The sequence below is a fragment of the Rana temporaria genome, chromosome 10 (genome assembly GCF_905171775.1).
Source record: "Rana temporaria chromosome 10, aRanTem1.1, whole genome shotgun sequence".
Lineage (NCBI taxonomy): Eukaryota > Metazoa > Chordata > Amphibia > Anura > Ranidae > Rana > Rana temporaria.
The window spans coordinates 83,504,553-83,530,162 of NC_053498.1; the positions used below are offsets into that span (position 1 = coordinate 83,504,553).

General features: G+C 42.0%; 1 protein-coding gene across 3 annotated transcripts in view; it reads left to right on the top strand.

Moving 5' to 3' along the window:
• RASIP1 (Ras interacting protein 1) overlaps positions 1-15,001 on the top strand; it is a 98,012-nt gene extending 83,011 nt beyond the window's left edge. For 2 of the 3 annotated variants that reach the window (XM_040325633.1, XM_040325635.1), the window contains exons 10-12: positions 692-864; positions 6,423-6,570; positions 13,552-15,001. In XM_040325633.1, coding sequence (XP_040181567.1) covers positions 692-864; positions 6,423-6,570; positions 13,552-13,751 — 521 coding nt within the window. In that variant the 3' untranslated portion in view covers positions 13,752-15,001. The remainder of the gene's footprint in view (positions 1-691; positions 865-6,422; positions 6,571-13,551) is intronic. The other variant, XM_040325634.1, reaches the window with a different exon arrangement.
• The last annotated feature ends 10,609 nt before the right edge of the window (positions 15,002-25,610 follow it).

Genomic DNA, 25,610 nt, shown 5'->3' on the forward strand with positions numbered 1-25,610 from the left:
CACATTATGGCTCACTGATTAGTTGCTAGAGTTTACAACACGTGATTTCTTGTTGATTGGTTGCTAGAGATTACTGTACAGTAAAATTGCTCACTGATTGGTTGCTAGAGGTTACAGCACATCACCTCTTCACTGCAGAGGGGCATGATATACATATGAATGCCGCCTTTAATTCCATATGAATGCCGCCGACCTCAGCTATTTACATATGAAATCCGCCGCTATTTACATTTGAATGCTCTCGTTATTTACATATGAGTGGCGTTTATTTACATGTAAACACAGGGTTTGCAGGCAAGCCATCTGTACACAACAATAGGGCAGAGCTGGGCAGCATTAGTAGCAGTACTTCACATTGAGATATCAGGACACAGCACAGGACTACAACTTCAAGGGACAAGGGCATTTAAACTGGGATAGTTGGCAAGTATGAGGCAGTTGCTTTGGGCCCCACAACAATGACACGGCCCAGGGCAGCTGCCCCTTTTGCCCTGCCTTAAAGACAGCCTGCCTGTGGGAATATAAAAACATCCAATGTTATACTGTAAATGTAGATTCTCCCCTAATCAACACTATACCTGGTCAATGTGCTAAATATGGACACTTTTTATCTTTTGTTACCGTTATGCAAGTGAGTTTATATGTCTTATTCTTCTTGTCTGTTACTATTCTGACAGCACATATTTTTCAGGTAACGGGGAACCATTCTACCAGTGGTCAAAGGCTGTCCAAATCCGCACAAACCTTGATCTGGTTCTGGACTGGCTCCAAGGAATAGGTCTTGGTGACATTGCCACAGAATTCTTCAGAAAGTTGTCAACAACAGTAAACTTGCTATGCATACCTAAAACCAGTCTCTTAAAGGTACGATATGATAAATATATTTTATTTGGCTTTTTACCATGTATAAAAAGTTTTAAAAAGCATGTACTGAAGTATTGATAAAGAAATGAAGTTACTGTATGACCTAGAAATACTAACAGAGAACTAAAAGAGGAAGAACAACCAGGGCAGGCAATCGATTGAATAAGACTTTTGTTGCGCACTAAAACTGAACTGTAGGCAAATGTCTAAATATTTTTGGGAGCTTCATTACCTGCCAAAGGATTTATCCTTTTGTGTACTTCCTTTGCTTACATTTTCACTGCCCTGCCAGATGGCACAACCAAGTATGTAACCTAAACTTTCTCTACTACATATAAGCAGTACAGCTTGGTCCCCTCTTTGCCTTCCCTCTCCAGTGACTGGACATTTAGGGCCAGATTCACAAAAGAAGTACGCCGGCGTATCTACTGATACTCCGGCGTACTTTCAAATTTGCCGCGTTGTATCTTTAGTTTGAATCCTCAAACCAAGATACGACGGCTTCTGGCTTCGATCCGACAGGCGTACGGCTTCGTACGCCTTCGGATCGTAGGTGCAATACTTCGGCACCCGCTGGGTGGAGTTTGCGTCGTTTTCCGCGTTGGGTATGCTAATTAGCTTTTTCCGGCGATCCACGAAGGTACGCGCGGCCGTCGCATTCTCTTACGTCGTCGCTAGTCAGCTTTTCCCGGCGTATAGTTAAAGCTGCTATTTCGTGGCGTATAGATAGACCTGCCATGTTAAAGTATGGTCGTCGTTCCCGCATCGAATTTAAATTTTTTTTTTTTTGCGTAAGTCGTCCGTGAATAGGAAAGGACGTAACTCACGTCTACGTTCAAAAAATTACGTCGGTGCGACGTCACCGTCATTTCGCGCAAAGCACGGCAGGAAATTTCAAAACGGAGCATGCGCAGTACGTTTCGGCGCGGGAGCGCGCCTAATTTAAATGATCCACGCCCCCTACCCGGATCATTTGAATTAGGCGGGCTTGCGCCGGAGGGATTTACGCTACGCCGCCGCAACTTTACAGGCAAGTGCTTTGTGAATCAAGCACTTGCCCATAAAACTTGCGGCGGCGTAACGTAAATGCGATACGTTACGCCGCCGCAGATGTACCTGAATCTGGCCCTTAAGGAGCAGGTGTAGACTGATGAGCTCATCTCTTTGCTCACTCTGTTATTCCCCACAGCACACCTAATTGGATTAGAGTTCCAGCAGTTTCTCTACTAATCTAAAATCTAATAAACAAGTTTGATATTGAGCCCTGGTTTACACTGATGCTACTTTAAAATCGTGCTACTTTACTTGAAGTATCGCGATTTCAAAGTAGCAAGGTCAGCGCGTTTTCAGGTGCTACTTGATAGACATTTGTGTGGCTTCATACACAGATGTCTATAAAAATTGCACCTGAAATCGGCAAAAGTAGTGCAGGAACTACTTTTGCAAATCGTTGCGGCGCCGCAAAATCGGTGTCGCACCGATTGGAACAGTGCCATTGCCGCCAATAAGCTGCGACTTGTCATGCGATTTGATCTCTCAAATCGCATGACAAATCGCTCCAATGTGAACCTGGGCTAAGACAAATTCAGATACTTACCCAAGCTGAATACATATTTTTTTATGTTTTTAAACTTTTTATAAACATATAACTGCTTTCATTGGTGTTTTATATCTTCCTGGAAATCAAAGTATCTAAAGGATACACATGTTTCCAGTGCTGTAGAGAAAAATTTAAGATACAAATTTGTTAATATAGTAATTACTGTAGTTGCAGTTATTACTTTAAATGTAATGCTTTATTACTTTAATGCTCATTAATAATGCAACAACATATTCATATTGGTGTTCTTGGGTTGGTGTCTCCTCTGTAAATTTAAAGGAGTTGTAAAGGCAGAAGGTTTTTTATCGTAATGCATTTTATGCATTAAGATAAAAAGCATTCTGCGTGTAGCAGCCTCCCCAGCACCCCCTAATACTTACAGTATGTGAGCCACCTCTCTGTCCATCAATGTCCATGAATCCCTTGGACGTCCGGGACTCTCCCTCCTGATTTGCTGAGACACAGCCGTGGGCACCATTGGCTCCCGTGGCTGTCAATCAAAGTCAGTTAGCCAGTCAAGGGAGAGAGGGGGCGGGGCCAAACGGCAGCTCCGTGTATGAATGGACACTCTAAACTGCAGCTTGGCTTGCGTGCCCCCATAGCAATCTGCTTGTTGTTGGGGCACTCGAGAGGAGGGAGGGGCCAGGAGTAGCGAAGAGGGACCCGAGAAGAGGAGGATTCGGGCTGCTCTGTGCAAAACCAACTGCACACAGAAGGCAAGTATAACATGTTTGTAAACTCTTTTTTTTTTTAAATAACAGTTACTTTAAAGTGTATTTCCACCTTTGCCGCCAAATTGGGATAACTCCTACTTTATATTTGCTATGCATTCTCATTCACACAGCATCATTTAAAAAAATATTCCTATTTTTTCAGCTCATGCAACACAGCTTAAAAACTGCTTCTTTTACATAATTTTTTTTCTCAGCCTGTAAAACCACCTCTATGAAAGTCTATGTGTCCAGGGTTTGAGCATTAATGCATTCTGATGGCCCGAATAATTTATCTATTTTGGCTATTAGTATGCATTAATGCTCAACGCTAGATTCGTCTAGTGTTTATGCACGTTTAACCACTTAAGGACCCCTTCATGCTGATATACATCGGCAGAAGGGCACGGCTGGGCACAGGCACGTACATGTAAGTTGCCTTTAAGAGCCCAGCCATGGATCGCGCACACACCGCTGGAGGCGGGCTTGTGACCTAGTCCTGAGCTTCGTGACCGTGCCCGTGGGACCCGCGGACCCGAGCCGCCAGTGTCCCGCGATCGGCTCACAGGAGCTGAAGAACTGGGAGAGGTGAGTGTAAATAAACCTTCCCCGTTCTTCTCTGTGGCTTGTCACTGATTGTCGGTTCCCTGTCATAGGGAACGACGATCAGTGATGTCACACATCCAGCCACACCCCCCTACAGTAAGAAACACACAATAGGACACACTTAACCCCTTTAGCGCCCCGTAGTGGTTAACCCCTTCACTGACAGTGCATTTGTATAGCACTTTTCGCTGTGAAAATGACAATGGTCCCAAAAATGTGTCAAAAGTATCCGATGTGTCCGCCATAATGTTGCAGTCACGAAAAAATCGCTGATCGCCACCATTACTAGTAAAAAATAAATTATTAATAAAAGTACAATAAAACTATCCCCTATTTTTCAAACGCTATAACTTTTGAGCAAACCACTCAATAAACGCTTATTGCAAGTTTTTCTTTAATCAAAAATATTCTAGAAGAATACGTATCGACCTAAACTGAGGAAAAAAATGTATTTTTTTTAATATATTTGTTGGGAATATTTATTATAGCAAAAAGTAAAAAATATTGGGCTAGATTGAGCAACAACATACGGCAGCGTATCTCCATATACGCCGCCGTAATTTCAAATCTGTGCCGTCGTATCTTTACGCCGATTCTCAAAGGCAGATATGTTTAAAAAATAGGCTTCCTCCGCCAACGTAACTTGAATACGCCGGCGTATAATTGTGTGCAATTTTACGCTGGCCGCTAGGGGCGCTTCCGTAGATTTCAGCGTAGAATATGCAAATGACCTAGATACGCCGATTCACAAACGTACATGCGCCGGCGGAATTTTTTTACGTTGTTTGCGTAAGGCTTTTCCGGCGTAACGTTGCTCCTGCTTCTATGAGGCGTACGCAATGTTAAGTATGGACGTCGTTCCCGCGTCGAATTTTGAATTTTTTACATTGTTTGCGTAAGTCGTTCGCGAATAGGGCTGGACGTAATTTATGTTCACGTCGAAACCAATACGTCCCTGCGGCGTACTTTGGAGCAATGCACACTGGGATATGTACACGGACGGCGCATGCGCCGTTCGTAAAAAACGTCAATCACGCCGGGTCACCACCTATTTACATAAAACACGCCCCCCTCATACTCATTTGAATTAAGCGCGCTTACGCCGGCCCCATTTACGCTACGCCGCCATAACTTAGGAGGCAAGTGCTTTGTGAATACAGCACTTGCCTCTCTGATTTAAGGCGGCGTAGCGTAAATACGATGCGCTACGCCGCTGTAACATTGCGCCCCCCTACCTGAATCTAGCCCATTGATTTTTTTAAATTGTCGCTATATTTTTGTTTATAGCGCAAAAAATAAAAACTGCAGAGGTGATCAAATACCACCAAAAGAAAGCTCTATTTGTGGGAAAAAAAGGATGGCAATTTTGTTTGGGAGCCATGTCGCATGACCGCGCAATTGTCAGTTAAAGTGACGCAGTGCCGAATCGCAAAAAGTGGCCAGGTCCTTTACCCGCATAATGGCTTGGGTCTTAAGTGGTTAAAAGCATTTAGGCTCGTTGCACGCTACTTCTGCCCAGGAGCCCCTCTCCTGAATGTGCTGATATTTTTTTTAGTCTGTAAACCATTGCACACTTGTAGAAGAAAACTGGGGCTACATGTGTGCCAAGTTTCAGGTCCAGGGGAGATCAGGCGCAAAAAGGTGACTCGAGTATAAGTCAAGGGGGGAATTTTCAGCACAAAAAATGTGCTGAGAAACTCGGTTTATACTCAAGTATATACGATATGTGTTCATGTAGTCATCAAAGCTGGCCATACATATATTTTTTTTCATTTAGCCGGTGTTTGGAGATGGGTGGAAGAATCCCCTTTTCTGGGACATTGTATTCTGGCAGTGGCACCCTCTGCTTTCAGAATACACTAATCGGTGATTGCAGCTGCTGATAAATAGAAATTATTCCCAAATGTACCTTTTAACATTAGTCCATTAAATAATCGGCTTCTGTCTCGCACAGGAGGCCACAAACTGATCGAAATTCAGCCTGCCCCTTCTGGATTGACTGAATTTCCATCAGTTTATGGCCAGTAAGGATGAGCTCCGGCGTGTTCGCATAGAACACATGCAAAGCCCGCCAGGAAGTGTGCACGGCGCTGTGCTAATCACAGCCAGGGAGACATTGTCCCGATGCTCGGCTGCAGGGATCCTGAAATGTCTCCCTGGCTGTTATTAGCGCAGCGCCGTGCACACTTCCTGGCGGGCTCTGCACGTGTTCTATGTGAACACGCCAGAGCTCATCCTTAATGGCCTGCTATACTTTGTATGTGGCTGATATCTTATCTCAGCAGTTGTTTAGTAGAGGGCTGAATAACAACAGTGCACCATCTAGTGGATAAGCTTCCATTTCTGGCCTCCCGTTGTCTGTATCTGGCTTCAGTACCGCTGAATTACAGATCGGGAACAAACATGGAGAAAACAATAGAATTCTTTATCCCTATACACATTATAGGTCAGTGACTCTGTAAGAATCGAAGTGAAAGCGTCAGCATGACAGCCAGGAAACGAGTGTGTTGGGAAGATGTCCGAAATATAACATCATGCCAGTAAAATAATGTATTCCCTGAGTGCATGGTATGCTAAGGAACCTCTGTGATCACTGCGTATAAAATCTTTAATCAATAAGGCTTTGTGTTTTTCCAACACAGATCTCCTGGAACACTTTGAGGAATGATTATTCTGCACTAAGCACTGCTCAGCTGAACCACTTGTTGAGAAACTATCATCTGGGAGTGGGACGGTCACATCCAGCTGCTTGGGACCCCCCTGAAGAGGAAAAGGATGAGATCACAAACAGTGAGTTCAATAAGTGCAGTCTGACCTTGTACTTTGCCCTTCTCTCTTTGATTCCGCTTCCTTGCGACTTCTGTGGACTTTGAGTTTGTAGGACACATTATTCTAATGCTCATCTGCTAGCTGGAAAAAATGAGAACAGAACTGGCAAGATTTTTACTGTTTTAAATGGAGAAAAAAGTTAACTTTTTAAAGCTGATCTCATTTATTCAGAAGGGAAAGAAGGCTAACCTAGATCAACCATTGAGAATTAACATTTTTCTGATCTACGCCACTTTTCAACATAGTAAAAAAGATCTGGGCACTAGGATATTAGGACCTGTAATGTTACTAAACTATGCCAGACCCTTTATCGGAGCGGGGGGCTTCTCGGAATCTGCAAGCCCCCTTTGACAAGGGGGGGCCCTCCTATGTGAATGAGTAGGACTCATTTTACAAAAAAAAAGTGTAGTGTGAAAAAAAGACAGTAGGCAGTTTCTTTATATTTTTTTATTTAAACCTTATTTAAAAAACAAAACCGGTGTAGATCTATCATCAATCACGATGCCCACCAACCCGGGGGAAAAAAAAGGCTCCGCTTCTGACGAAAGCCACCACCGTCTTACAGCTCCGCCATCTGACATTTCTTGAATAACTAACTCGTGATGGCCCCGACCCAGCATGCGTCCAGTCTGTAATTTCACAAGGGGGTGGTGCCACCACGAGACATCATTGGATGGCACTGTCCCTTAGTTTAAACACAGTAATATAAAAATAGTTCATCCACACGCCCACAGCTTATAAATCTTCTATTTACACATAAATACTGCCACTATATACCTTTTTGGATGATCTGTATATCATGGTTACACGATAAACTGCACAGTTTCTCCAGTGCTGATGGTTCAGGTAGGAGGAGATTTCCACTGCAGCCTGTATACACGCCCACATGTGTGATGTCAATATCATGTGTCATGTAAATGTTCTCTCCAGCATAAAATACACAACTGAGCATGTGCAGGTTGGCTACTCTGCCTGTGTTAGCTGGTCTACCCCAGATAGTCAGTGCAGGAGGGGAAGGATTTATGCATGCAGGATAAAACAGCCTTTTTACACAATACAGAGGATTAACCCCTTAAGTTCCACAGTGAGTGTAACAAGCATGTGGGCCCCCAGATTACCGGCCTCACCCCCTACAAAATGATTTGTTCTGCTGCCGATAAAGGCTACAGCCATCTGACTGTTCTTAAATAACTAAGGGACGGTGCTACCCAGTGACGTCTTCTGGTGGCACTGCCTCCTTGTGACATCGCTAACCAAGGGCACAGGTTAGTTATTTAAGAACTGTCAGGCCGTGAGGCTGGAAGACGGTGGTAGCTTTCATCGGGAGTGGAGCGTTTTTGTTTTTTGTTGGGTTGGTGGTGGCAGCGGACACCGTGATTGATGATGGATCTACACTGGGGGACATTTTTTATTTTTGTTTTTTAAATAAAGTTTAAATAAACAAACTGCCTACTGTCTTTTTTTACACTACTCTTTTTTTCTGGTGAATGAGTAGGGGTACATATTCACATAGGGAGTCCCTCTTGTTAAAGGGGGCTTCCATATTCCGAAAAAGCCCCCCATCTGCAGACCCCCACAACCACCCGCCAGGGTTGTGAGGAAGAGGCCCTTTCTTAAAGCATCTGCCCATGTTGAGGGCATGTGGGCTGCTATGGTTCAGGAGGGGAGCACTCAATCGTCCTTGCCCTTTCCTGACCTGCCAGCCTGCATGCTCAAATCAGAGTCTGGTATGGATTTTGTGGGGGTGGGGCACACCATTTTCTTTTTAAATTGTATCCTTTTTTTTTCTTACATTTTCATTGCTGGAATTTTTTTTACATTGAGTTGTCAGAGGGGAACCCCACTGACAGATGAGGACTTATTGGTTGTTAAGGACACAGAGGCTGACTGCTCCTTAACAACCATTGTTTACTATTTGTTAAGGATGCCGGCGGCTGCCGGTGTTTTGTCAGATTAGGCGACCAGTCAGAATTTGTAATGGAAGTGACGTTCCATCGCCGCCATTTTGCTACACCCTGCACTCCTCCACAATAAGGATACAATGAGAAGCGGACATCTTGTTACACCCACTGGAGTTTTGCATTTCACGTTTATTCTTAACCGAAAACAGATATTATAAGGTGAAACACAGTATTTAGAAATCCTGCGGCCTGTTAGATATTCTATTTTAAAAGCAGCGGCAAACCTGGTGATCTCACATGTTTGCTAATCTCACACACCACCTCTGATTTTATAATTTAACATGTACACAGTCAGACAGCATTCTAAATAGTGTATTTAACCATATAAGCTCTGTTTACTGTTAAAAGTAAGTGTGAAATGCAAAACTCTGGTGGGTGTAACAAGATGTCCGCTCGCCCCCTTCTCACTGTATCCTTAATGTGGAGGAGTGCAGGTGGCGGCGACGGAACATCACTCCTGTTACAAATTCTGATGGGTCCCCAAATCTGATGAAACACCGGTTCCTTAAATATTGCATGTCCTGTCTTATGTGGTATTTACCAAGTGTTTTTGCTTTATGCGGTAAATCCCGCATAAAGCAATAGAGAATTTACATTTTCAGGATCGCATGCGGCATTTGGAAAAACACCTAAATACTTCATGCGATCTGGTTTTGTGAATGGAACCCACTGCCTAGGGTGACCATGTGATTCGTTACAGCACAAGCTGATTTTTAAGAAGGGAGGGTGTCCCTGAATGGTAGTTTGGAAATGTGGTCACCCTACCACTGCCACAAAAATGGATTGCATTGGATGAAAGGCTAGTTAGCCTATATGATAAGTAGTGTAACTGTACATATGTGAATCATGTCTTCAATTTAAATTTTTGTGTGTGGAGATGCAGGGAAATCCATCCTGGGTAAACCCTGGAGCTCTTACAACTCCTAAAATGCACAATGTTTACAGCAGGAAGTCAGAGAAGAACATCTTGCACAAGGTCACAAACCATCTGTCCTGTGACATTAGGAAATGGTGCCAGTCTGGAAACAAATGGTACATTTACATGGTCATTGCATTTTTACACAGTCTATACCATGCAAGTATTTTTTCAGCTGATGTTTGATAGTCTTTTAAAGGGTTAGTTCAACTTTACCAAAAAACTGCCTATGCAGATAAGGGGAATTTTAGATAAAAACAAACTGTACAGCTGTGACAAAGGTTGAATAATATCCTTGCTCTTGGTGTAGGTCGTGTACTTACCTCATGCAGCAGGACTGGAAAACGTATAGAACATTGCAAGGAGAGTATTAGCTGTTACTGTTCACCCCCGCCTTCACAGGAATGAGCTCTCAAATGCTGAGCTCAAAGCTGCTGTGTCAAGGAAGAGAAATCACATGTGAGGGGGTTTGAATTGGAGAAATAGCTCACTCCTGTGATGTTGAAGGTGAACAGTGTAACAGGTAGGCATCTCTTTGCAACATCCTTAAAGTTTTACAGTCAGGCTTCATGAGGTATATAAATGGCCTACACCTATAGAAAGGGCAATATTTAACTTTGGTCAAAGCAGCACAGCTTGTTTTTATCTACTTTATCTACTCTGCACAGGTAGTTTTTTGTAAAGTTGAACTATGCCTTTAAAGGGAGTGTATAGAGGTTTAGTATATATTTACTTCCACTTCCCAACTACTATGATTGTGTTGTGGTCTTTGATGCATTTCTAACCTGGGAACCCTACATCTTCTGTGCCTCAAATGTGTACCAGAGCTGCATTAGCCACTCAACCGAGTACTACCAGGGTCTGCCACACAAAACAGGATCAATAACCATATGTCATTGGAGTGTTGGAGGAAACCCATGCAAGCAGATGCAGACCATGTGCTGGTTGTGATTCAAACCAAAGACCCCATTTCTGCAAGGCTTAAGTGCTAATGTGAAGCCGCTGTGCTGTTCAATATACAGTATTTTCTTTATTAAGGTCAGAATTAAAAAATAAAATGTTAATACCTATAGGGGGTTATTTATTAAAGACAAATTCACTTTGCACTACAAGTGCAAAGTGCACTTGAAATGGCACTAAAAGTGCACTTGGAAGTGCATTTGCTGTAGATCCGAGGGGGACATGCAAGGAAAAAAAAACAGCATTTTATCTTGCACATGATTGGATGATACAATCAGCAGAGCTTCCCCTTATTTAAGATCTACCCCTCAGATTAACAGTGACTGCACTTCCAAGTGTACTTTCAGTGCAATTTGAAGTGCACGTTGCACTCGTAGTGCAAAGTGGATTTGCCTTTCGTAAATAACCCCTATAGTGTTGCTTTTTATTACTTACGCAAGTATTAAATATTGCATATAAATGTAAAGCTTTAGCCTCTTTTTTTCTTTCCTTATCCATTTTTGTTTTATCCATATACTTTCCCGAAAAAGACCTGCTGCTTACAAAGTTCAGTAGCTTAAGCTGACATTTCCCTTCTTCCTCCTGTTCTTCCCAGACCAAGTAGACATAGTTCAAAACAAATAGCTTACATATTTCCTTAGTTGGTAAGATTTTACAAAGACAGCAGTTAATATGAATGTGTGTGTTTTTATGTCACAATTCCTCATATCCCCATATATTGCTTTCACTAAGATGCACATCTGAATGTTTTTTAAGTTTTCATTGCTTCCTGCTGACACCATGAACTGTGAAAGGGAGTTGACAATGAAGAACCGATTACACAATTTAAGTTTAAGCCCTTTTTGTTCAACTTCATTGAGTGACGGCGTGTCTTCCTAAATGGCCTGAGACTGCATAGTTTTCTCCTTATGCTAGAATCACCATTGAGATATTTGAATATTGTGATCATATCTCCTCTTAAGCATCTCTTCTCTGGGGAGAATAATTGTAATGTTTGTAGTCATTCCTCATAACTGAGGTCCTCTAGCCTGCTTATGCGCTTCGTTGCCCTTCTCTGGACTCTCTCCAGTTCCAGCACATCCATCCTGAGGACTAGTGACCAGAACTGGACAGCTTACACAAGATGTGGCCGAAACAGAGTTCTGTAAGGTGGTCAAATTATAGTCGTATCTCTTGAGTAAAAACCCTATTTAATGAATGCTAATAGTCTGCTAGCTTTGCTTGCTGCAGTATGGCATTGTATGCTATTGCTGAGCCTGTGATCTTCTAGGACTCACAGATCCTTTTTCATCCTTAATTCCCCCAGAGGATCTCCACCTAGCAAGTAATTTGCATTCATATTTTTAGCCCCTAAGTGTGTTACTTTACATTTTCCTTTATCAAACCTCAGCTGCCATGTCGTTTTCCAAAAATTTATTTTGTCAAGGTCTTCCTGTAACATTTCTATATCCTGCGATAAAGTAATTGCCCTGCTTAGCTTTGTATCATCAGCAAACACTGAGATTGAACTATTTTCTAGCCTCTATATCATTTATGAACAAATTAAACAAAAATGGTCCCAGAACAGAACCTTGGGGAACCCCATTTACAACTCCAGACCATTCAGAATACACACTATGGAATGTGCTAACCAGTTTTTATCCAGGTACATACACTATTGTCGATGCCAACAGATCTCAATTTGTAAATTATTTGTTTATAGGTAACTGTATCGAATGCTTTGGTGAAATCCATATACACATCCACAAACCTTCCTCTATCTAGATGACAGATCGCTTCCTCATAGAATGTTAACAGGCTGGTCTGGCAAGAACAATATTTCATAGATCCATGCTGGTTACTACTAATGATACTGTTTACATATGCAAATTATTGGATATGGTCACTTATCATCCCCTCCAATAGTTTGCATTCTATTGATGTTAGGCTGACTGGTCTGTAGCTCCCATGTATATATTTTGGCCCTATTATGAAAATTGTTATCATGTTAGCTTTTCAAAAATAAGCTGGTGAAATTCCAGTCACTAAGCTGCCCTTAAAAATTGAGAATAATAGTCTAGCAATAACCCAGCAAAGTTCTTTGAGGACTCTCAGGTCCTGTTGATTTATTAAAGTCTTTTTTTGAAAGATGGCTTCTGTTAGCATTTTTTACTAGCAAATTATTCTTGACACAGACCTCCCCCTCTTCTAGTTTCCGTGTCGCTCCAATACAGTAAATACCCCAGGACAGTTGACAGCCAGTCATGTGAGCTTCTGATACTTTCACAAAGTTGAAATTCTTCTTATGTATCAGCAGTTCCAGTTTTTCCATCTTATTAACTAAACTTCTAGAGTTTGTGAACATGCCTTTTTATTTTGTACAAGCACAGATTATTTTCTCCTTGTTTGTTCTGAGGCTGCAATAGGATCTTGTCAACCTACCTTGGTTTTAGATACTCTAGTTACTGTACACTACCGATATTGCTCCCCATAGCCCCCTCTGACCTTCGCTCACTGCCAGCTATACATTCTTTTGATCCTTCTCCCTCACCACCCAGTTTAAAAATTCCTCTAAACTTTTGTACTCTCTAATGCTTTTCCTTCTACCCTGTCTTCTATCTGTCAACCAACTAACCTCCTCTGGAGCTGCACCTCCATATCTGCACCCACCTCTATACTGGACGATGCCATCACCTTACTGGTATGGTCCAAACTCCCTATCAGGTTGACAAGGCTTCACAGTGTTGCCAGCTGCCTCCTTCGATTCAGAATCTGGGCTTCCAAAGAAACAAATTGCTCACTTTTTGCGCAGCTGTATTCACCCTAGAATGGTTGTTCAAGGAACATATACATGGCACAGGATGTGCACTGAATTGCACACCATTCCCAATGGACATGCTACCCACTAATGTAATGGGGATAATCCAGGAAAGATTAGGAATTCTATTTTATACAATTTAGGGTTATGCTTCCTTCCTAAATTTGTTTTAATCTGAGCACTCGTTTCCCTAACTGTTTGGGATCTCCTGCTCACTGTTGGATTTCCTTTCAGGACATTACAATGTATCTATTGTAGCTTTACTATCTATTCTAAAAACTTTTCCTGACTCCATTCTTTGTTCGCAGCAGATATCTTTGAGAGTTTCACGGATCATCCTCCACTTATCCTGCCCTGTGACAACTTCCGCATGCAGCTATCACAGCCATTAACTGATGATGCCTTCCACAAGCAGCTATGTCATCTCCGATCTTTTGTATGGGACCTGGAGCAGAAATCCTTGCCGGCTAACCAGAGGGCCCTGTACAGGGTGGACACCAGTCAGTAGAACATCATTATGATTGAAAATGAAGTCAACGGACAATGTAGAGCCTAATGTATTGCTTGAACTGTGTTTGCCTGTTCACAGAAAGGACATTTTTAGACTGTCCAGGAATAAGTGTTAAAAAGGTATAAGACTCCAACCGCTGAACTTGAAAAGGTGAACCTAAAGGAAATCTCCGATATCAATATTTCTTTATATTTAACCACAATATTAAATGCACATAAAATTATATTATTTGTTCAAGTTGTTCCAAATCTAAAAAGATCAGCACATGTATTCATGGCATTCACAACATTCAGTAGGTATTGCCACTGGTCATTCTTAAAGATCTGCCACATTATGACAGCCTTCTATAGTAAAACATATTTGATGTAGAATGCAATCAGTTACAAAACACTGCAGACTCCACATCATAACCTGCCTTTTATGATAGAAAGTGTACAATGCAAGTGCGGTGCGGAGTAAACACTGCAGTGTTCAGCAGATAAGGATATCGGCTCTCCATTTTAAATGGGCCCCTTATTGTGGCCTTGCATATTTAGATGACTTATGTTGTTTTCTTCAATCTTCTTTATGATGTTTCCAATACACATGTGGGTCTAGAAGATATGCAAAGAATACTTAATTGAATTTTTTCCACTGATAAGTGAATAGTCACAGCCACAAAAGATTTTGGAATGTCTTTTTGGAAGCATTTTCGGTGGTCTGATTATTATTATAAGTATTGTCTAAAAAGTTTACACCGTTTGATTTTCTCAGGATAAGTATGGCCAAACTAAGCAATTGCACAATCAATTTAAAGAATGCTTATTGGCTTATTAATTAAGGCAACAAAGGCAGTGACCCAAACTTACCAATCAGGCATATTTTTTTTTGCTCAGTGAACAGTAACATCTGATTGTTGCTATGGATATCATTCACTTAAATCTGTCATGAAAAAAATATTGTGGTGTTGAGCCTATTTTCTGTACTTTCTGAGCCACTTTTTCAGGAGCAAGTATGCAGATCTGGAAAGTCAGAGAAACTTAAATACCTGTTTTGGGTCTGAAAATTTATAAAGGCATAAGGTCAGGAAAAAGAGCCTGTATTCCACAATGAATGTTGTTACAAATGAATACATTTTAAAGGCATGGTCTACTGTCAGCTTTGCTCTACCCCTTCATTATTTATATGTCTGTTTTACTTGGTGTATAATGTTGAGCTCACTAACATTTGCCTTCCATTAAAACTTCCGAAAGATAGGACATAAAGGACTGCTTCAATTCCACATTTTATTGTGCATTTTTTATATCTTTATTTACAGGTATATGTGTTTTTTTATTTTTTTTACACCTTGTGAAAATAGAATCTACCATTCTATTGTGTAGAATACCATGTGATGTTATATGTTCATAGGTTGGTACCAAGTCTAGTTTATCAAAATAGAGCCTAAATCTATACTACTAGGCAGTAACTGGACCTAAGTGTGTGTAAGGCACACTGGAAGCAATGTGGTCTAAGGCATATGCCTAAATTACCTTCAGCTGGCCATACGTGGAGTAAATTTTAGCTAATTCTGGATGATCCAGCTAAAATTTGAGCTTTGCTTGGCCCTGTCGGCAGTCTCCCACTCGGCATCCTTCAATTCGAAATTCAAAAGTTGGGTGGAAACTTGTCAACTGAGCAGTGGCTTTATTCAGTCAGATATGGGTATGTTTGTGTATTCTGACAGCTGCAGATGCTGGCTGTCTGAATAAAATAGCCGACAGTGGTTATTCCTCCACCCAAGCCGTGTAGAATGGATGGGAAATAGATAGGATTCATTAGGCTTACAGCCTATGGCAAGCTTTAGGCTGCTTTTACTTACACATCCAACCCTAATCCTATTGTGCTGGTTTAATTCAAGAAGCTATAACAAATGTTATTCCTCATAATGTCCATAATTTTCAGAAAAGGTGGCTAATGAGAGCTGAAATTTACAGTTGCATGGCTAAAAGGAACAATGATTATGGTAATAAAAACACGTTATAATGCTAGTAGTAGTCACTCTCAACTAACTAGTTATGTAATGTTAAAGACTTGCTGCCACTCATCCAAGTGGCGTCCTTGGTTTTAATGAGTGTCAGGAACATACCCCAGTATTTTTATCCACACATGTAATTTAATCGCTTTCATCCATCACCATGGAGTGTGTCTGGGCAGGTGCTGACTGTACAAAAATATGTTGGGAGGTGACAGTCATATCTGCCTTGACACAGTCTATTTGGGTTGAATATACTACAGACTAAAGACTTTTCACTTTGCAGAAGAAAGATGTATAGTTTGCATGGTGGTGAATGCATGGTGGTGAATGCATGGTGGATGCATGCTTGGTGAATGAGGTTAGGCTCTGCTAGCTTCCATCATCCAATTATATGCAAGCAAAAATGCTACTTATTTACCCACATGATTGGGTACTCCTTGCAAAGTGAAAATTCATCACATCCACTGAGCTCTGAGAACAATCCTCATACAAATATGAATTATTACGACTGAGTTACCCATATGGCCACCAATTCTGGGGTATATTACTGATTCCCTTTTTAACTGAGGAGTCTACTAAGATGAGTATCATAAAGTCATCAACATTAGAGAACAACCCAGTTGAATGTGACTAACTGCTACCAGCTATATAACCACCTGGATAAATTAGAACTGTCTTAAACATGTGTTGCAGCTTAGTAAATGGGGCTTTGTGTTGCTTAAGTGTATGCAAACCCTAACAATAAATGTATTGTATTTGATCTGGTAAATATTTCATACCATTGTTGCATCTGTTTGATAAGCATAAAATAACTAGACATATGCACACTGAAATATTTCGTTTCGGGAATTTCGTTTTCGGCCAAAAAATAAATGTATTTACTTACTCCCGAAATTAGTTTTTTTTTTAATTTCGTTTTTCGTTAGAAATTTCATTCGTCCGAAAATTTCAATGAATTATGGTAGAATCTGTCATTGAAGGCTTATGGTGCCTGTCGAATGTTCAAAGAAGATTTGACGGAGCAGCGAAACTATAAATGTCGAATGTTCCGCCTACAAGCTAGCTATAGTAGAATTCTAATGATGTATGACTAGTAATAATTATATTTATTAATTATTATTACTAGTCAACCAACATTATAATTTTTCTATAGCCTATGGGCCGAGCATTTGACCGGAAATGTATGATTGCGGCGACGTACAATTTAGCTGCTCCATCGAATCTTCTTAGAACTTTCAACAGACACTATAAGACTTCAATGACAGATTAGACGTTTGTATGTTTTTCGATGCTTTGTCGAATTTCCGTCCTTCATGTTGAATTGTCAAGTTAGTTCTAGCTATTTTACTGCTCCTCCTCTTACAATCAGCCAATAACATTCATCATCATTATTTTTATTTTACTTCCCCCACCCAGTTCCAGCAGCAATCTTTTCTCTCTGTCGAATCTTTTCTCTCTATAATGTCAAATCTTTTCTCTTTATGTAGAATATTCTTGGACTAATAGTTAGGTTAGGCACATTTGACCACAGGTTCAATAGACACAGATTGTTATTGACAGAGTCATGTCGAATCTCCTGACTATATCGAACTGTTGTAGCAACGAAATCGAAAATATTCTGCGCATTTGTTTTCGTTTGTTAAAACAATAACGAAAATACCTGAAATTCGGACGAAAATGCATTCGGACGAAAACGAATGCACATGTCCAAAAATAACTACCCGTTGATCTTGTCGGAAATTTTCACAACTGTCCTGCGTCCTTACGACACGTCCTGTGTTATCTCAAACAACTATTTAGCCCTTTATTTTATTATCTTGGACTACAAGTCAATGAGTCCCTATCTTGTGGATTAGAAGACAAAGGTAGTTTAACAAAAGACAACGGGCAGGGATGACATTGCTTGGTCTAGAAAAATACTGTGTGTTGTCAGTCCACAATAAGAAATAGAAAAGAGTGAAGTGCATTCTGGCTGATCAACAGGTAGTTTACTGTGCTTCCAGAGTCATTAAAGCTATAAAACATGAGCAAATGTGCATGTATTGCAGAGATGTACTTTGTTAGTGTTTTTTTTTTCTTTTCCCCTGGTGTACAATTTAATTATTGTACCATGATATACTGTATTTGAAATGTGCTTGCACTCATATATAATATAGCAGTGATCACTTCTTCATGTATAGCATTGTTTTAGAATCCATTATAATTACTTTTTTTTTCTGTTGGTAGGGGAAGCATATTGTACAAAAGCATTTTTGAATCCGTAGCTACTTATGAATTTATAACATTTTATCATTAACATGCACTGTTTTCCCCCTAATCTCTCTTATTTGTAATGTGCATTGCTAGAAAAGTAGTTAAGGTACATCTTGGCATCTAAATGATAAGTAATACTGAATTTATTATAATTTTATTTATATAGTTATTTGTCATTTTATGTTGCTTTTCCTGATATTTTTCATTTTGATATTTTTTTTTTAAATGACTTAAAGGGTCATAGTTTTCTTTTGTATAGATGTCACAGGATTGTCACATCCACCAAATTCTCATATCCTTTAAGGACTCCAGTGGCAGGATATCTGCATCTTTTGCTGCTGCAACCCACAGGGATATAAAAAGTCAGTCTGTTTTCCAGACCACCATCATCCAAATAAAAGGATACTGACCCTTTAACCAAATTTTACATAATGTAAAGTGAAAAGAGAAACACACTAACTGACTGTTATTTAAAGTATAACTAAAGCCAAAGCATTTTGTTTTCTTTTTGGATCAATAGGGAAGATTTAAAATCACTGTTATCTTTTTGTCATCTGTGTCTTTTTTTAGAGATTTCCCTTCACTTCCTGTCCTGCACACTCAACAGGAAGTGAGAGGATCTATTTCCTCTTAGCTGACAAGAAAACAAGTGTCCCGTCACTTTCATTCCTCTTGACATTGGTGATTAGGTCAATTAGAAAGAAAGAATCTCCTTAAGGGGGACACAGAAAGTGTTAATAAAACTTTGACATTTGTGTTTTAACTCTATCCAAATCTTAAAAAAAAATGTTTTGGCATTAGGTAAAATTTGATAATGACACCAGCGCAGTTATCCTATACTATCATATTCTATTTTAGTTTTAAGTTATGTTAGATTTTTTTTAAAGCCATACTGATGGGAAGACTGTTTATTTTTGTTTGAATGTCAGCTCCTTGCAACTTATACTTTTACCTATTAAATCTATGCCATAAGCGGCTTCAATTCTAGTTTTTAAAATCAAATCCTAATGCACAAATGTTCACCTATTAGTCTGCAAGGCTGCCCATCACATTAAAGGACCAACAGTAAGGTGTGGGTAGTGGGAGGGGTGTGGCCAACCACGACTTTACAGATAAAGTCAAAATTAGCAAATCATTTCAGCAACCAATATCTCTGAACCTACTCATCATTCCAACATATTATGACTTGCAGTTATCTCTGACAGTAACCTCTGATTGTGTATATTTTGACATGCGCTCAGTATAAATGAATCGGGTTTGTGACAGGTTTTCTTTACAAGAAACCCTCCATTGGTGTGAATAAATATATTAGCTTGATTTATAGCTGGATGGGATTATCATAATAAGCATATGTATAGCCACATAACCAGAGGTTAAAAATTCATGTTTTTTTTTATGTTTAAAGCTTTGTATGATCTATTGACTGAACAAGGTGAATATTTTTGTAAAATTAAAAAATTATATATTATAACTAAAAAATGAAAAATAGTTATTTGAAAGCATTGTGTTAAAATAAAGCAATTGAAATTTGATCTCTGTGTGTTCATCTATTATTACAGCTTTCTGAAAAGAAATAGAATAAATTTAGTTTTTTATTAGAATAAATCGAACCAACTATTACAGATAATACTACAGATTTGTGAATTTGTTAGGGAGCTTGGATCCCAAGTATGTAATCCTTGCATTGTTGTTCAGTCGTTTATTCATGTGCGACTCTTTGTGACCTCATGGATCATAGCGTGCCAGGCCTTTCTGTTCACCACTGCCTTCCAGAGTGTTCTTAACCTCATGTTCATTGTTTCGATGACGCTATCTATCCATCTTGTTTTCTGTCGTCCTCTTCTCCTTTTTCTTTCCATGTTTCTCAGTATCTTTTCCAATTTGTTCTCTTTGCGTTAGGTGGCCAATGTATTCAAGTTTCAGCTTCAGGATCTGTCCTTCCAAGCAATAATCAGGATTGATTACCTTCAAGATTGACTGTTTTGATCTTCTTGCTGTCCAAGGGACTTTTAAGAATCTTCTCCAACACCATAGTTCAAAAGCATCAATTCTTCGACGTTAATCCTTCCTTCCACCTTTCACATACTTTAATATACAACTTGCATACTTGTAAATAATTCTATGGATTTAGCCTACATCTTGTATATGACTATGATTTTGTTGTCCACATTTTGGGATAATTCTCTGTGTTGTCACCCCTTTTTTTTTAAATCGCCCCACATTGAGCTGCTGGTGCTGATGCAATGGATGGGGTGCCATTAATTCACGCATCTGCTAATGTGTAGTGCATTTCTCTGTTGGTCTGGAACATACATTCCCCAGCCATAGAGATGTAAACACACCCTTAATTAACCACTTCCATACAGGCCATTTTCACCCCCTTCCTACCCAGTTTTCAGCGCTGTTGCACTTTGAATGACAATTGCGCGGGCATGCAACACTGTACCCAAATCTTTGTTTTCCCCCCTACAAATAGAGCTTTCGTTTGGTGGTATTTGATCATCTCTGCGTTTTTTGTTTTTTTGCACTATAAACAAAAGAAGAGCAACAATTTTGAAAAAAAAAAACCACAATTTTTTTTACTTTTTGATTTAATAAATATATAAAAAAACACGTTTTTGGGACCATTCACATTTATACAGCGATTAGTGCTATAAAACTGCACTGATTACTGTGTAAATTTGACTAGCAGGGAAGGGGTTAACACTAGGGGGCGCTGAAGGGGTTAATATGTTCCCTGGGAGTGATTCTAACTGTAGGTGGAGGGGGACTCGCAAAGGGGAGGAGATCGATCTGTGTTCCTCTGTACTAGGAACACACATCGGTCTCCTCACCTCTGACAGGAGGTGGATCTGTGTGTTTAGACACACAGATCCACACTCCTGCCGTGATTGCCAGCAATCGTGGGTGCCCGGCGGACATCGCGGCCGCCGGGCATGCGCACTGGGTCATATGACGTCCACTCTGAGGGAGAGACAGTTCCTGCCGACGTCATATTACTATGGCTCGCTCGGTAGGGAACTGGTTAAAAACATTTTGTTACACTGTACAATTAATGGTAAGCACCTTAATAGAAAGAGTGAACCCATAGGGAGATATTCCCTACTGAACAAGTAACATGTGTTGACTACCCTTGTTTAGTCAGTTCACCAAGTTGCCCAAGGAAGGGGTTAATGCTTGTGCTGCCTTTTCTTGTTTTTTTACTTGTCTCTCTTGCCTCTCTCCTGTGTGATTTAAAGGGAAGAAGTCTGGATCCTAGAGGGGGACCAAGAACAATGGGAAAATCTATAACAAGCAAGGGCTCCTGAAACGGGCTAGAGCGAGAAATATCACCAGCACACCATGGGTCTCCAAAATGGGTCCAAACTTTATTCAGAGGTTGCATCGTTACAGCAAACTGCAACGTTTCAGAGCCTCACAGGATGTCATGAATATGCAACAAGTCTGTCTGCTTACCTGATCTCCACGTGTTCATTAGAGGCTGACCCTGCTCTGGTTCCCCTTTTTATCACTTCCTCTTCCTGTATGGCTCCACCCTAGTCCATCCCAGGAAGCCTATATTAACCGTTGCTCTACAGGTCTGCAGTGCTGTTCAACAGTGTTCCTATGCTTAGTTCCTGTCTGCAGTGTAGTTGCTAGTTCCTGTTTGCAGAGTGCTTCATTCATCTTCCCTGTACCGTTTTGGCTTGTTCCCGACTTCCTTGTCTGCCTGTGCCCCTGACTATTTGCATGTCCCACGGTTATCCTTGTCTGCCTGTTGCCCTGACTTCGGCTTGCCCATCACCACTGTTTGTCCTGCTGACTGCTTTCCCTTTCTCCCTGCGGAGTGTGACTTGAGGAATCTCGGGGATGCGACCTGGACCCAGTTGCGGCCAAGACCATCCTTACCATCAAAGGCTCTGGTGAATACAAAACTGGGTCTTAGACTCCGTGCCCTGGGTGATCTTAAGTTCACGCTTCGTCTCTGCTAGCAGTAGTCGGCCATAGGGTTCACTTCCCTGTAGTGCATCCCTGACCCCTACGGGGTGCACTTGTCACCTGGCCACAGGTGACCTGACAGTTTGAACAGCCATGAACCCGGCCGACGTGCCGCTCCCCGCAGACGATCCATTACAGTACATTGTTCGCAGACTCGAGATGCATGAAGCTAATCAGGATCAGGTGATGCATTTCCTTCAGGATCTGGCTTCCTGCTTTGATCAGCTTTAGACCTCGCTGGGAACCCCGAATCCGCAACCCCAAGTACAACCAGTAGCTGCACCTGTTGCACCAGTCGCAGAGTCGCATTCACTGAAGCTATCACCTCCAATCCGTTTTTCTGGAGACTCCAAAGCCTGCAGGGGATTCCTTAGCCAATGCACTATTCATTTTGAGCTCCTGCCCCAGTACTTCTTGTCTGATCGGGCCAAGATAGCCTATATCATTTCTCTCCTCTCCGGGGGAGCCTTAGCCTGGGCTGCCCCTCTGTGGGAATTGAATGATCCAGTGGTTTCTAGCCTGCCTGTTTTCTTAAAACTTTTTCGGAATATCTTTGAAGAACCGGCTCGTGTCTCTTCAGCAGCCAGCGCCCTTTTACGTCTCCGCCAAGAATCCCGTTCAGTGGGACAATATGCTCTTCAGTTCCGTATCCACTCCGCTGAACTGAGCTGGGACAATGAGGCCTTAGTCGCAACCTTTTTGCATGGCCTATCTGATAGAGTGAAGGATGAACTAGCAGGAAGAACCATCCCCACTGATCTGAATGGAGTGATCTCCTTGTGTAATCAGATCGAAATTCGCTTTCAGGAAAGGACCCTAGAAAAGCGACGCCAACATCCCTTGGCCCTTAGTCAGCCTGAGCTCCCCTCTCTTCGACCCGTGGAGCATCCCTTGCCAACTGAGGAACCCATGCAGCTGGGTCGGACCAGGCTATCCCCTGAGGAACGTGCCAGGCGCAGAACTCTAGGCCTGTGTCTATACTGTGGGGGCAAAAGTCATTTTCGTGACACTTGCCCTCTTCGCCCCGAGAAACGCTCGGGTTCAATACATCTGGAAGGTGGAGTATTGGATCCAGAAATATCTCCTTCACCTTCTCGTCTTTTTCTTCCTGTGTCCCTTCATTTTGGTGCTTCTTCTCATTCGGTCTCGGCATATCTGGATTCTGGAGCCGCTGGCAATTTCATGGACTGGGAAATCGCATCGTCCATGAGACTTACCCTTTTGCCCCTCACCACACCATTGGTGGTCTCGGCGATTGATGGCACTGTTCTCCCGGGGGGTCCTATTCGCTTCCAGACGGTCCCTGTTAAGATGTCGATAGGCACACTTCACCAGGAGTGGATATCCTTCCTTGTTCTACCTAAGGCCTCAGCTCCTATCGTTTTGGGTCTTCCTTGGTTAAGACTCCATTCTCCTCACATTGACTGGACTGCCGGACAGATCCTGGCTTGGGGTCCCTCCTGCTCCACGTCTTGCCTACCCAAGGTTGCCCCAAAAGAGAAACTTCCTGTTGCCACCATTCCAGTATCTTTTGCTCGTCCTAACACATGTAGTGGTGTCCGGGATGTGTCCTGCAATAGTCAGGCTGATGCACTTTCTAGCCAATGTAGCACTCTGGATGAGGAGCCCGTCTGTGAACCTGAGCCGATCATTCACTCCAGTTTACCGTTGTCTGTCCTTAAAATGCACAGCCAGGCTAACTTGTCTGCGAGTTCTGCAGTCACTACGCCTTGTGATGCGATTCGGGTAATCACTACACCTGACTATGCTATTCAATCGGCCTCTGCATCAGCTATGCCAGGTCAGCCCATGCCCAGTGAGCCTCCTACCTTTTCTTGTTCAGGCCCTCCTGCAACCTGTCTAAGGGGCTCAATCCATCCTTTGAATAGATTGCCTCATTCGGCCAAATGGGGTTTTCTACCTTGTTTTCAGGGCTCTCTGCATTCTGCTGGTTTCCCTGCTATCCAGCTTGACTCCTGTGCCCTGTCACCTTCTAACCAACCTGACTTCAGGGTTTCTCTGACCTCTGCCCAGTCTGATGGTCCTGTGCTTAATTCCCAGTTCATCTTTAAGGGTCTGCTTGATCCTCCTCAGATTCCTGTTGACCCTCTCATGCCCTTACTTATTCCTAAAAGGCCTTTGGTCCTCAATAAATCCTCTCCTCCTGTCCCTACTTCGGTTCTGGTCAATGAGGATACTCAAGTTCTGGATTCTCGTCTCTGCAGAGGCATTCTTCAGTACCTTGTGCTTTGGGGAGGATTTGGTCCTGAGGAGGCGTTTTGGATCTCTGCATCTGAGATCTTTGCGCCCCATTTGTTGAGGAGGTTTCTTCTGGGATTCCCCTTTAGCCTTGGCTCCAGGCTGGGGAGGGGGAGGGGCCTTAAGAGGGAGGGTACTGTCATGAATATGCAACAAGTCTGTCTGCTTACCTGATCTCCATGTGTTCATTAGAGGCTGACCCTGCTCTGGTTCCCCTTTTTATCACTTCCTCTTCCTGTATGGCTCCACCCTAGTCCATCCCAGGAAGCCTATATTAACCGTTGCTCTACAGGTCTGCAGTGCTGTTCAACAGTGTTCCTATGCTTAGTTCCTGTCTGCAGTGTAGTTGCTAGTTCCTGTTTGCAGAGTGCTTCATTCATCTTCCGTGTACCGTTTTGGCTTGTTCCCGACTTCCTTGTCTGCCTGTGCCCCTGACTATTTGCATGTCCCACGGTTATCCTTGTCTGCCTGTTGCCCTGACTTCGGCTTGCCCATCACCACTGTTTGTCCTGCTGACTGCTTTCCCTTTCTCCCTGCGGAGTGTGACTTGAGGAATCTCGGGGATGCGACCTGGACCCAGTTGCGGCCAAGACCATCCTTACCATCAAAGGCTCTGGTGAATACAAAACTGGGTCTTAGACTCCGTGCCCTGGGTGATCTTAAGTTCACGCTTCGTCTCTGCTTGCAGTAGTCGGCCATAGGGTTCACTTCCCTGTGGTGCATCCCTGACCCCTACGGGGTGCACTTGTCACCTGGCCACAGGTGACCTGACACAGGACCTCTTCATCAGGCATGTGACCATAATCGTCTGTCTGTTGTAACGATGTGATCGCTGAATAAAGCTTTGGACCCATGGTGTGCATTTCTCACTCTGATTACTCATGGTTCCAGCCGGTGGTAACTTCAGCACCCATTTATACACACAGCCACCTTTACAGGAACTTGTGTGTTGGGATCCTGGAACAGGCTAGGGATGCATGCACAAAAACTCAGAACTATGCCTTAAAAAGTTTGCTGGTCAGCTTGAAACACAGATTTATCGGAATGCTCCCGTGGACATGAACTCCTTTGTTCAAGCTATCTCCAGTGTGAAATTCTCCCAAAGAAGCTATACCCATAAAGGTAACCTGGTGAAGCCATAGTTAATATGGATATAAACCCTTCATACACCCAGTGAAGTGAACAGTAGACATGTGCACAGAAACATTTTTCGTTTTTTTTTTGTTCCGTTTCGTATCGTTCCGTAGGTTCGTTCCCGTTCGTTTTTTGTAAGACGCCCGTTTTCCTGTTCGTTCCCGTTCGTTTTTCGTACGACGCGATTTTTTCGTATTCCGATCGTTTCGTATTTTGGTTACCGTTTTATTTTCGTA